Consider the following 14,140-nt stretch of genomic DNA (forward strand, 5'->3'; position numbering starts at 1 on the left):
TGAGTTTGTAGAGCTTGGGGCTGAGAATCCTCAGCGAATTTTACTTGTCCTCAGGTAGCCACGCCCCCAGTAACTTGTACAAGAGACCTCAGTTGTCAGCACTGGTGAGAGCAGTAGCCGGGAGTTCCGCGCCACGGGTCCCGCACCACGTCTGATTCCCTTGGTCTGGCTATCGCGCTCACGGGAGAGCTGGGAGGGGCCCTTAAGATTTCCCTGATGTGTGGAGAGGGAAGGCTAGGGAATTACACACCTGTAGCCGCAGGTTTCAATGAAGTTATCTCCTCCGCCGCAGTCTGGTGACGTCAGTTCTCTGCCATGGTGGTATCTCTTGCAAATGGTGACAGTTCGTTTCTCTTTGCTGGGTGACCAATGCAACGGGTGGGTCCTTACTGTCTCTCCCAAACCCTGTTTCAAACCTATGAAGGCTCGGTTGGTATTTACCTCCATAGGATCAGAAGGGCTGACCAGTTGTTTCAGCCGGATGGATTAGTGCTGAGTCACAGCTGTTTGTCTGCGGGAAGCAGGCAAACGGGAGCTTGAATTCAGCCGATCTGGGCTCAGTGTGTGTTCTGAAAGGCCCAGACTGATCGCCCCAGATCCACATCAGTTCAGCATTGCCTAGTGATCCTGAGCAAACAGATTTAGGTTGTTTATGACTCCCTATGCCCGCACAGCTGAAGAGGTCAGAGACTTGATCTCTCTGCGCCTGCCACCATGTTACTAACTTTTCAATTTGTCTTTTGAGTCCTTGCTCAAGTCAGCTAAAAATACCAATTACAATTTTAGTTTTTATTATAATGGATTGTGTAGACATTGGGAACAGAGACCTATTGTTTTTAAACTCTAAAGTAAGCACTCTAGAAAAATGGACCTTCCTCTTCCCAGATACGATTTAAGTATTATAACAAAATACAGTAGGTCACTAATATTTATTTCACATTCTAGGTAAAACTGCCCTTTAATGCACAAAGAATAATTTCACTCTCTCGAAATGATTTTCAATCCTTGTTGAAAATGCATAAACTGACCCCAGAGCAGCTGGACTGTATCCACGACATCCGGAGAAGAAGTAAAAACAGAATCGCTGCACAGCGCTGTCGCAAGAGAAAACTTGACTGTATACAGAATCTTGAATCAGAAATTGAGAAGCTGGTAAGTATACATTTTTGTCATTATTAGTTAAACTCCAACTCTTTTTTTTTTTAATAGAGGAAATTGCTATTTAAATTTCCAGGTAAGACTTAATGCTCAATTCGTATTAAGTTTAAAATGTTCCAATTATTATTTTAAGAAAAATTATATGGCATTTCAGAAAGATTAGGAAATAAATATATGCAGTGAGGGTTTTCATTGACTATTTTACTTGTATAAGTAGTCCACATTTTTAGCATGCTATAATATGCTGTGTAAGTTCAAAACTATTTCTGGGTACTCTTTAAAAAAAGATTTTCAAGTTAAGAATGATTTCATTATCTTCCTAATTCTTAATGGTTAAGTAAAGATTAACGAAATTATTCAGCACTTTTATCTCTCTGTGATATATTTGGCATCTATTAAAGCTAATGTTCCAGTTGGGTGGTTTAAATGAACGGTAGACCTGAATTACTTGTTTTGGTTGCTACCAAACACAAGCAGACCAACCAGTCTCTTTCATTCAAAGGAAAAAATTCTTATATGTTAATATAAGACTAGAAAATTTTAAATCTAATGAGAGCCTAAGTGAGAAGAGTGCTTGCTTATTCAATCTTATTTTCTATTCCAGCATTAAGACACAATTTAACTGGAAAACATTAATTTTGCTCCTGGTTCTGTTTTCCCTAGTGGTTGGTAGAAGGGAGCGGTATGTGAGTGAATAGCTGTGTCAGTGTGCAGGCCAGCAGAGGGTGAAAGTGTGGGCACAGCTGCAGGGAAGCAGCCCAAACACAGTGGAAACATTCCTCGAATACTCTGTTTTGTGGTCTTTGTTAATTATTGGTGAACATTAGATGTTGTGATTGTAACAAGTCTTCAAGCATGAAGCTATGAATGACAATTAAATGGTACAGTTTAGGAAAAATACCTTTATATGCCTTCAAGAAAAGTCGAAAAATAAAAATCTATTTTATATATATTATGCATTTAATTTAATCAGGCAAAATGATGCATTATGCAAAAAGATGAAGAGGAGACCTACGTTTTACCAACATAGGCATGAAAGATATTTTAACAAACCCTATATGATATTGCTGAACAGTTAAAAGTGAGGACCAAAGAAGAAGTGTCACACATTCAGTAAAGCTTACTCAGTACTTCTGGAGTGTCTGTCATACCCTTAAGCATGAGTGTTTTTCCCTTTTGTCTAACTTTGAATTAAACACCTGCCTTTAGAGGAAGCATAGCACTTTCATAGTTATCATTCTGTACTGAACTATAGAGATGGTTTTTATATTGTTGGCTTATGGGGAGCTATTTGAAATTGACATAAAATTCTACTGCTAGAGTTCTTAGTTCTGCTTCTTATAGTTGTTTGTCTTTCCCTTCAACTAGTTTTATTTTGTAGATGTCCGTAGAGCTTATCCAGTTTTCTTACTCTCTTAAAAATAAACACAAAACAAGACTGATGAGTTTTTCTTCAATATTTTATACATGAATACTAACCAGGTATGTGCAAGGATAGCTGTTACCCTTTAGAACTACTCTATTTCTTGTCTCAAAGATCTCATTTTTATTTTTTGGTTGAAGGCAGACTTTGGATTGCTGGATAGTTGTTTTTTGAAGGGAGACTTTGGATTACTGGATAGTTGTTTTTTGAAGGCAGACTTTGGATTGCTGGATAGTTGTTTTTTTTTTTTTTTTTTTTTTTTAACAAATTCTAGCTGTGTAAGATAAAGAGGCATGCTATTTTCTTTGGGCTTTCCACCCACTCTGCCTTTGCTGCAGCAGAGAGAGACGGGAGGTGAAGTGGTTAGCAGTGTGGAGCTCTGCATCAGACACTAGTGACTTCGGTTAGGCCATTTGGTTTGTCTGTGGTCATGTTTCTCATCTGTAAATGGGATAATGTTACTTTCTACTTAATAGAGAAGGTGCTCATTTATGAAGAATAGATGAGTTTGATGTGAAGAACTTTTTATACATTTCTTATTATGGCCCTATTGTTATTCATCAGTGTTCAATTTTCTGTAATTGGCTTCCTTCCTAATACCTTTGCCTAAACTTTAAACTGGTTTGAACCTTACCTGCACACTAGTTATCATCCTAACAAGAGTTTTTGCATATGGTCAATAAAATAAGTACTGGTTATTGTCAATACAAAGTAATTTTTTCTCTGAAATTTTGACAGAATTAAAAATCTTTGCAGCCACTTCCCCTTTTGCCCTGAAAGTGGCTTGTGTGCTCCTCAGTGTGTGGGAAGAGTGGCTGCTGTACACCTCCTGAATGGCTTTGCTAACCTCCGGGGACCAGTACAGAGAGTACACTTTAGTCAGTTCTGAATTCCCAAGGAAGAGAGCAACTAATTGGCTTAATTAGGCACAGTGTCCTGTGACTGGAGAGCAGGGACAAAGCAGCAAAAGAGCCAAGAGCCCTTCTTTCTGGACTGGAGGAGTGACGGCCTGACAGGTCTGCTGCACCTGCAGCTTGGTGTGATCTTGGGCTGCTTCCAGAGGACCCCCAGAGTCATGCTGGTGTCTGTGTATGGAGTGACTTGCTGTGTGTTTCAGCTTTCCTGAACTCTATACTCAGTCCTTCACCACTACTCAGTTCTAGTGATTCTTACTGGCAAACTCCAGTTACATTTCTGTCCTGCTATAGGTGTTTTGCTCAGATGAAAACAAATCCCTGTTGCAGAGTGAATGCACAGTTGAAGAGAATGCATGAGGAAAAAACACTATAGGAGAAGAAACCCAGGGAAATCACAGTGAAGAGTTTAGCAGAAGCTTTTGCAGACCTCAACAAGTTCCTTTAAAAGTTTGAAAACATGGTACACAAGATGGTTCTCATTAATAGAGAGGAATGCTCATGATGCACTGTCTACTTGCAAGCAAATAAATTCATGAAGAAAACCAGAAACAAACCAAGCTAACCACCATGAACATGTTTCTGAAAAGAGTGAGACCTGATTCATAAGAGCCTCAGCAGGTCCTCTAGGAGGTGTTGCAGAAGAGGTATTGCTGTCACAGAGGACAGCCCCATATGTGCTATTGCCCCTGTAGACCTTCCAGTGGGGCAGAATGTGGAGGCAGAAGAGAGTAATACTGACAGTCCTTAACCCTGTGTAGCCCTGGGCTCATGTGTGTCTTAGTTTTGAACAAAAACATTTAAAAGATGCAAAAAAATAATAATAATAGAAAAGAGTTTCTAGAATAAGGACATTAAGAGAGAAAATACTTTTGTATGGCTTCCCAGTGTGTTTCTTTCTTAAGCTAAATGTTAGTACAAAAGATTAAAAAAAGCATATAAAAAACAAAAGTTACAATAAGCCAATGTTAATTTATTGAAGAAATAAAAATACATTTTATTAGCTTAGTATAGCCTAATTCTACAAATTCTGGAGTCATGTACAGTACTGTCCTAGGCCTTCATACCCCTGCTCACCTGCCCACCCATAACAGCTTCTAGTCCTGCAAGCTGCAGTCATGGTAATTGCCCTTCATGGGTAATTATTATTATTTTTATTATTTTTTATCTTTTATACACTATTTTTTATCTTTTATACAGTATTTTTGCTGTACCTTTTCTATGTTGGGTACATGTAGATATACAAATACCTACAGCATGTTACAGTTGTCAACAAGCAGTACACTGATGTGCCACATGGGTTTCCTAGCCTCAGAGCAACAGGCTGTGCCTTAGAGCTAAGTGTGGCATGGCCTGTGCCACCTGGGTTTGTTAGGTATGCTCCGTGATGTCAGCACAATGACACGATGGCCAACAGCATGTTTCTTAGTACACATCCCCATCATTAAGCAGCACATGGCTCTACTTACCATAAAAAGTTCACTTGGACCCTGTTAAGGGTTATGTTATGTCTCTTTTGTAAAAAGAGAGGAGAACCAGGAGGAATTACAGCCACAGTTTTGTCCTAGTCTTGAGAGTTGAGAAGATGGAGGAATGTGAACAGATATTTGTAGTATGGCATGTAGACTAATCAGTGTTTCCAGTATTCATGGTCTGGGTGGATTTTTAGCAAACTTATGTAAGGGAAATAGCTTGTTTCATAATTAAACATCCATTTGTATATATACAATGATTAATTGGATTTAACATAAATAAATTCACAGTATTTATTACCTTGTTCAGTCAGCCCCACATTGGTCCTGAGAGTAACAGCATGATAGACTGGATAGATAAGCACATGAAAAAATGTGTTTTGGTTACAAGAGAACAATCACTCAAAAATGTAAGTAAAATGCATCAGGCATAAAGGAAACTTTCCTAGAGTCTCATTTTGCTGAGAAAGTCAAAGGGAGTTATCAGTTTCCATTCAAAAAGTATGTTTATTTCTCAGCAAGATGTCCTGTCAGTTTCTAATGAATCTTTGAAGAAAAGACATGTACTTACGTGATAAGTAAATTGATGTTGAGTTGAACTTTTTTTTTTTAATAGGATGTTGAGGGTTAGACATCAATTAAGCATCATTTTACTGCAAGAGTTGAATATGCATAATACACAAACCAATAACATAACTTTTTAAACTGATAAATATAAGGTATTTGAACAGAGTTGAAGAAATTCAGCTTCTGTTAATGTGTTTGATTTATGAAGCCCTTGTCTATGTAGGATTCTTTACAAGGTCCAAGTTTATTCTTTTCTGGAAGATTAATTCAGAAGGTAGAATATAAACGTTTCTATAATCATTTTGGTATCAAACAAGAAGAGATAAGATGAAGAGGACCTTGCTTTCTAAAGAAAAGGACATTCATTCTGAGATGAAGAGGACCTTGCTTTTTTCAAGAAAAGGGAAATCTTAATTTGAGGCTAAGACAAAATGTATTTGTCTTAGCCTCAAATATTGTTGATTGGTGCCAACTTACAAGTGATCATAAATCAGAATAATCACAAAAGCTCAGGTTGAGGTTTTCAGACACCATTTTGTTTTTTCACCTTTGTCTGTTGTGACAAGCCAAGAGTATAGCACCCTCATCCATCCTTAGTGGTTCACATGTGTTGAAGATGGCATCTGATCAAAAATAAACCTGTTCTATTTATACCAGTCATATTTTATTGGCTGCTGTACCAAAACATACCCCTGAAGATCCTTCTGGAACATGCCCCATCACTCTGGTGCCTCTGAGTGATACTTCTTTTTTTGTTTGTTTCTTTTTTATTATATTAGTTGTTGATGGACCTTTATTTATTTATACGTGTTGCTGAGAATTGAACCAGTACCTAACACATGCTAGGCAAGCGCTCTACCATTGAGCTACAACCCAGCACCTGCTTTTTTTTTTTTTTTAATAATTCTAAATAGTTATACGTGACAGTAATGCATTTTGATACATCACTTCTCATTCTTCTGGTTATACATGTAGTATCATGAGTGGCACTTCTTGAATGCCATCTGTGTACCAAAGCATCGGAGTTAGCTGGGGGCACCCCTTAAAGAAATTCCTTAGCCCTGTTCCACACCTATGCGAGGGCCTGGGAACTCGTGTTTCACAGCAGTGTTCAAGGCATGGGCAGTGTGCTTTAACCTTTGTACTAGAGCACTGAGGCTTTGGAGTCAAAACACATAGAAAACTTGCCCTGCCTGGGAAATGGTTTCACCTCTAGGACCCACATTCCCCCAGGGGTAATAAGGGGACAAGAATAATATCTACCACAGGGTTCATGCATGGATCATATGAGATTGAGGATAGAAGGCTTTTTGTACTACTTAGCACATCTTCAGGGCCCAATAAATACTAGTGGTATTTTAAGTTCGAATAGTCCTAATTTTTTTTTTTTTTTTGTAAGTTATCTGTGTGTTAAATGTTGTGCTAAATTCCAAGAACTCAAAGATGAGTAAGACATGGGCAGTCCTCACAGTCTCATAGGACCCAAATTTATGTGTCCATTTTTTCTTAAGCTTCATCTCTAATTCTTCATCCCTGGCACCTCACCTAAAAATTTTAAGCTTACAAAAAAGTTAACGAATGGAACAATAAACAACCACATACTATCCATCTGGCTACTCAGACCTGGGTGTTTTGCCCCTCTGTCTTTGTTTATCTCTTTGGTACTGGGGATTGAACCCAGGGGCCCTTTACCATTGAGATACATTCCCAACCCTTTTTATTTTAGTTTTTGTTTTAAGATAGGGTCTCACTAAGTTGCTTATGATCTCAGCCTCCTAAATCCCTGGGATTACAGGTATGTGCCACCACACCCAGCTCATGATTTTACACACACATAAAATCATAAGAAGTAACACTCCAGCAGCCATTATGTTTTCCAAATTCTAAAACCTAAATCAAAAAGAAAAGCTAGGGTGTTTTGGAGAGATGAGTGATTCCAAAACTTGGGACAAGAGAAGTAGAAGGTTAAGCCTGTAGTATGTGCTAGATGGCACAGAAGCTCTAATGGGGTCATGTCAGAAGGACGACAGATGGCTTGAAGGGACCCTATGTACAGAGAGAACATAAAAATCCAACAACAGAAAGACTAATGATTACTATTAATTATAACAAACTGAGTTAGAAAAATATTAATCCACAAGTCCATGGTGATAGTACAGGGCCTTAGGAAAGGGAAAAGTTAAAGAAACTTCTATTTAAAAAGGAATGCCAACCAATAAATGTAAATGAAATGGAAGAGTCAGAAAAATCACTACTTTATAATCCCTGCTGGAGAGCCCATCAACACATGCTGAAAACCAAATGATGTAGGAGCGCTGGGAAAGACGAAGTTCACCGAGTGCCCAAGTGTCTCTTCACTTGTCGCTGGGAAATTACAAGGCAAAAAATGGAGCTTTGAAAATGAAGAAACCTGGCAATTCCCACCTGCTGGGGTGGGACACCCAGACAAAATGTGCCTCCCCAGGTGATGCACAGTATGATTGAAAGAACACCAGGAAATGTTCCATCTCAGTAACTCAAACACTTCCAGTATGCATAAAATGAAAGGATGGAAAAATGAGCTAAAGCTATGGAAAAACAATCAGATAAATGTCAAAAGTGAGACATTTTTATGAGAAATCTGACCTAGGTTTTCAAAAAAGTATTTTGTCTCATTATTTACAGGGAAAATCTTGGCTTCAGTTATATTAGTATAAAGATACATATAAAAGTCACAAATGACAACGAATTAAGTAAAATTTGAGATTTGGTTCCCTTTTGTGTTCTTAAATATATTCCAAAGCATGAAGGTTTAAAGTTATCTGAATTTTGTCTGTTGTCAATTTTTGATATGCCAATAATTTGTTTCTGTTTATATTAGTAGGATACTCTTTGCATTTTTTTAAGCTTAGTTTTGAATGTGTACATTTATATGGTTCGAAGTTAAAACTGTGTTTTAAAAAAGACATACTCCAGAGCCCTGATCTCCTCCTTTCCCTGTTCCCTATTTTCCTGTATACCTTCTTCCTGCAGGTGAATATCTTCATCTGTTTCTGGATCCCCACCTCCACCCCCACCCCTGTATGTCTTTTTCTAGAAACGTGAATATTTCATGTGTATTCTCATTACCCTTTCTGCACATTTTATACACACTGTTGTATATTTGCACTTAAGAAGTATTTCCAGGGAATATGTTTCTCAGTTCATAGAGGTCGTCACTCTTGTACAGCTCTGTCACACTCCCTGGTGGCTGCAGGACATGTGATTGACCCAGTCATTTGGGGTGCTGAGTAAATTTCTTCATAGGCTCCCTTTTCAGGTTTAGGGAAATGCAGTATTTAGGATAGATTCCTAGAAGTGGGTTGTTGGGTTGAGGGCAGGTGCACATGTAATACTGTCAGACATTAGCAAGCTCCCCTCCTCAGTGGTCCTGTTTTGCTTTCCTTAGCTTTTGATTCCACCCCACCCCCCACCCCCGACCCCGCCAAATCTGATGGTGAGAATTGGTGTCTCATGGTAGCCTTTTTTTTCTCTGTCTTATGAGTGGAATTGAGCATTTCTGTTCATGTTTTCAAGGGCCATTTTTCTTTTTCTTTTCTTTTTTGTCGTAAGGAACCACAAGTGACTGTTTTCTAGCTGTCAGTACTCTCTACCTTAAAATAAACTGTCATTGTTGTCTGGCTCTTCTGGTGCCAAATTCTTATGCTTCATATCTTTATTGGGGGAGTTAAATTTAGAATTTTAACAAACCCTTCTTATAGTTGAATGAAATTTTACACTAGGGACTTTAGATATAAAGTTGTTTTTTTGGCTTAAGGCATAGACTGGCACCAAAGTACCAGTTTTATTCTTTTTTTCTTTCTTTCTTTCTTTTTTTTTTTTTTTTTTGTAGATCTGTGATGAAAGGCATAGTATCACAACCTGATTTATATAATTGCTTTATAAGAAAATTTAAATGTGTTTTAGAAATAGGTACAAGACACTGATAGTACGATTGGGAGGTGTCTTTTGTAATGATGTCATGACATGATTAAACTGGATTATTTTTATTCATTTAACTCAGTTATTAAAACGACTATCATAGTAAATTTGTACTTAACAAATGATGTCATCCCTTATTTAGTGATATAGGAGAGGTGAGAATATTTAAAGAGCATATGGATATTTACATGAAGATGCAGAAATTGTAAAATATTCATAATCCTCGTAGCATCTGAAGGTGCTTGTAGGAAGAAGCTCAGGTAATTCATTTTGTTTAACCAGTTAAGTTGAAATTTTTTTCTGTTGCCATTTAAACCAGGTTCATCTTTGGCTATGACTAGAGAAAGGTATTTCTTACTTTCTTATTGGAGCTTTGCTTCCATCCTCATTGGGATTAGCTTCTGAGAAGCCATAAAAAGCAAGAGTACAAATTGCATCAAATGTTTCCTTCTCAGGACAAATAGTAGTAGGGACTGTTCTTGCCTTCTCAGCACCTGCAGAGGATCTGACAGATTGATTTTATAACTGACAAACACTGCGTAAGAAAAAAGTGTACTAGCTAAGCGTGATCTTGGTTACACACAGGCACAACACAGGCACACTCTGACTCATTCTTGACCTCTACCTATTTTTGTTTTGAAACAAAGCTATTTTATATAAATCCAACCAATTTGGAAAATACTTTGCAATATAAAAATTTAGTTTTTGTATGCATTTCATGTCTTTTCAAAATATTAGATGACCTTAAAATATTTTTTAAAAACTATCAAAAATTGGGTTCTCACATAATTTTGTAGGATTTTTTTTTTAATACAAAACTTTGATCATCATCTTTTTGGTGGTATTGGAGATTGAACCCAGGGCTGTACACATGTTAGGCGAGCATTCTACCACTGAGCTACGTCCTCAGCCCCTAAATGTCTTAACAGTACTTTTGTGTTAAGCAAAAGTTCCTAATACCATTTTAGTTATATTTTTGTGCCAGCAGAGACTCTGAAGGACAGCAGTTACAGATTAGCACTATAAAATAACCCATCTCCATGATAATAGGCAGCACCAGCTCTGTTTCAGCAAGCAGAAAGAAGCAAAACATGTCCTGGTTTTCCAAGAAAGTTTTCCTAAATATCATAAGGGAAACCTTTGACCTTTTATCAACATTTATTTACTCTAACTTTATAAACAGCTTATTAGGTCTCCTAGCTCACATTAGATTGGCAGCAATAAAATGGTAGACTATGAAGGATGAGGTGGGATGAGTAGTGAGTGACATGGACAGAAAGGCAGGAACCAGGAAAACTTTTGGAAAAATCCTGTGATAGATTTTTGTAGGGGTAAGATTTGTAAAAATTATAATAATAAAAATAACAAACAGAATTACTCTTCCACTGTCATTTTTTAAAAAAATCAATAAAAAAATAAAGAAAATGTAAAAGAGAAAAAAAAGGACATCCAAATAGTCTATTAACATATTTGTATTGTGTTGTATTAATGTATTTGTTCATCAGTTGCAACAAATGTGCCATACTAGTGTAATGTTTATGATAGGGGGAACTAGATATAGGTATATGATAATGATATTCTCTTCTCTGTAAATCTAAACCTGTTATAAAAAATAAAATCTACTTAATAAGAAATTAAAAAAAAAAAAAGAATTACTCTTCCCAGGTTCTTAACACTTTGGAATTTATCCCCTCGCTTTCTGTCTTTTGACACGCTAAACTATTAGTTCTGTCTATTAAATGGGTTTAAAGCAGCAATCAATGTGTGGATTATTTACTGAAATTGTGTATTTTAAAACATTTTGTATAATATTTGGCACAAATCAACTACTCAAAAAAGCAGTCTTTACTTGAATCTTACAATGGTGTCTCCTTAGTGAAGCACTATAGACTGTACTTATGGTGTTTTGTTCTTTATTATAGTCTGTCTGTCTGCAGATGTGCAATGTTCAAATACAAAAAACTCTGAAAACTGCAAGTTTGTTACAAACTCTTGGTCCTAAACTCACCTAAATTGATAACACAGAGTTTTTCCCCTACTTTATGCTTTATTTGGTATTTTGCTGTTTTGCTTAAAAATATAGAGGTTTGACAGTGGGGTACTGCCCCAGACCAGCTGAAGGAATTATACGTATACCCACTTTTTCTAAATCTGAAAAATTCCGAATTCTAAGATGTCTGACTCAAGAGATTCAGTACTCTTGGCATTTAACATATGCTTTGAAAAGGAAAATTCCCTGTCTTCTTATTTAATAAGGAGACATTGCATGTTCATTGCCATAGAAATGTTGCTTGAGCTAAGAAATCTCAGTCACGGTTTTCTCTTTCCCCCCTCACAGCAAAATGAGAAGGCGAGCCTGTTGAAGGAGAGAGACCACATTTTGTCCACTCTGGGTGAGACAAAGCAGAACCTGACTGGGCTTTGCCAGAAAGTCTGTAAAGAAGCAGCTCTGAGTCAAGAGCAAATACAGATCCTCGCCAAGTACTCTGCTTCCGATTGCCCACTTTCGTTTTTAATTTCTGAAAAAGGAAAAAGTACTCCTGATGGGGAACCCTCGGTACCATCAGTTTTCAGTCTCTCTGATGGGCCTCCAGCTGTGCTGCCTCCCAATGGGAGAGGAAGCAGTGAGGCCGGCTACATCCGAGGGCAGGAGTCCATTTCCAGTGCAGCCTCCGATCCAGAGGGGCAGGTGGAGCAGAGGCAGAGTGGTGGGATCTCCGACTTCTGTCAGCAGATGACTGATAAATGTACTACTGATGAGTAAACTTGGACTCCCTTCCTCCAGCCCAGCAGATTTTCTACTGAAGTTCGGCATTGTCTTGAAAGCCTAGTAAGGCCATCCCTTACTTATCAATATTGTGTTTTCCCCTCCTAGCTTTCTGTTCAGGAAATTTCTCTCCAGTCAACCCTGATTTTGCCTTGATTTCCACAAGACACAGAAATGATTTGTTTTCCAGATACTGAAAAATCACATGTGGAAATCTGATTTTTTTGTGTGTGTGGTGGTGCTGGGGATTGACCCCAGGGCCTTGTGCTTGTGAGGCAAGCACTCTACCAACTGAGCTACATCCCCAGCCCTAATACTTGTATTTTAAAGAATAAAATAATTTCCCAGTATTCAAAATGACCATGAGAATGAAAACGGCAGAATGTCAAACAGTCTTACAGCTTGAAACATTTCCAGATAGCTCCTACTGAAGAAGCAGCCTGCAGAAGTTTAAAAATTGACCTTTTTGCAATGTACTGGTTTAAAGAAAATATCTCCCCAAGCATTGCTAATAAGAGTTCCAGTCTACACAGCAGGAGGGTGTCAGCGTGGGGAATGTTTGTGCAGAGCTGCAGTGTGAAAAGTTAAGTCTCCTTGCTGAATCCCAGAGCTTTCCCCTGCAGCCTCTGCCAGAACCAGGAGACTCCTAGGGAGGATCTAGGAGCAGGCAAGGGTTGACCCAAGGCGGAGGCTTCTGCTCCTCTTTGTTATTATTGACTATAGAATTTCTGGCTGCACTGCAGTAGTAGATAAGTATCATTTTCCCTCTTTTCCCCTCTTCAGTATCTTCTCCATCTGAGCTCATTATGAAATTTCTGTTTCCTGATGTTCTTCCCCCGTGCCAGGAGAGTCAGGACTCAGGATGTCATCACCTGAGTGTGTGCACTGGCAGCCTGATCTGGGATCCAGGGGAGCTTGCCAAAATAGATGACTGTTCACTTTTCTGCCCTAAGTCACGTATGCCAGGAAAGCAGGCATGGTGGTAGGTTGGGGATTACCTACACTTACCAGGAGTGCAATTCATTTTTCATGCTATTTTTAAAGTCCTATGGTATACTTCTAAAAAGCATTATTTTAGTTAACAGTGTATCTATAAATCTGCAGGTTTGTGAAAAAGGATGAAACTTAATTTTGTTTGTTTATGGGTTTGCATTTGGGAACCAGATTTATTTCTATTTTCTTTCCCTATTTTGATGCTGCATAAAGGGACACAGATCATTTGTCTTTAAAAATCAGTCTTTGTCTTTATTTTATCCTATCATAAAATGTATTTATAATCTGAGTAATTATCCCATATATTTTGCAGTAATGCTTAAACCATTCTGGGATTGCAGATTTGAAAGTCAGATGCAAGGTATAGACCTCAACAATTAAAAAAGAAAATATACAGGGTTAGCATCCTTAATTGAGAATACAAAATGCTCCCAAATCTGAAACTTTCTGAATGTTGACATGATACCATAGCAAAAAATTCCATACCTGATCTCATGTACAGGTAGTGCTCAAACATGAGCACACACAACAAAATTTGAAGTAACTGTAGGCTATGGTGTATATGAAACAAATCAATTTTGTGTTTAGATTCAGATCCTGTCCCTAGGATATCTCATTTTTTACATATATAAATTTTTTTCAAAAACATAAATTTTTTTTCCAAAAAAAATATCTGAAATCTGACACAATCTGGTCCCAGGCATTTCAGATAATGTATTCACATTTGCAGAAATATGAGGCTGCCGAAGACAAATGGAACCCAGTTTCCAAGGGTACAAAGTAGTTTATTTGGAATAGAAAGTACTTTATTTCATCTAGTCAGATGTCTTGAAAGTGACACTTCTCTAGACTGCACCTTCAGTGTAGGGCCCGGGTAGCTTACAGG

General features: G+C 37.8%; 1 protein-coding gene across 3 annotated transcripts in view; it reads left to right on the forward strand.

Annotated features, from left to right (window-relative positions):
- BACH1 (BTB domain and CNC homolog 1) overlaps positions 1–13,927 on the forward strand; it is a 48,298-nt gene extending 34,371 nt beyond the window's left edge. For all 3 annotated transcript variants that reach the window (XM_081301785.1, XM_081301784.1, XM_081301786.1), the window contains exons 4-5: positions 946–1,152; positions 11,833–13,927. In XM_081301785.1, coding sequence (XP_081157911.1) covers positions 946–1,152; positions 11,833–12,258 — 633 coding nt within the window. In that variant the 3' untranslated portion in view covers positions 12,259–13,927. The remainder of the gene's footprint in view (positions 1–945; positions 1,153–11,832) is intronic.
- Positions 13,928–14,140: the final 213 nt, after the last annotated feature.

Source organism: Spermophilus citellus (genome assembly GCF_964194105.1).
Source record: "Spermophilus citellus genome assembly, chromosome: 7".
Classification (NCBI taxonomy): Eukaryota; Metazoa; Chordata; class Mammalia; order Rodentia; family Sciuridae; genus Spermophilus; species Spermophilus citellus.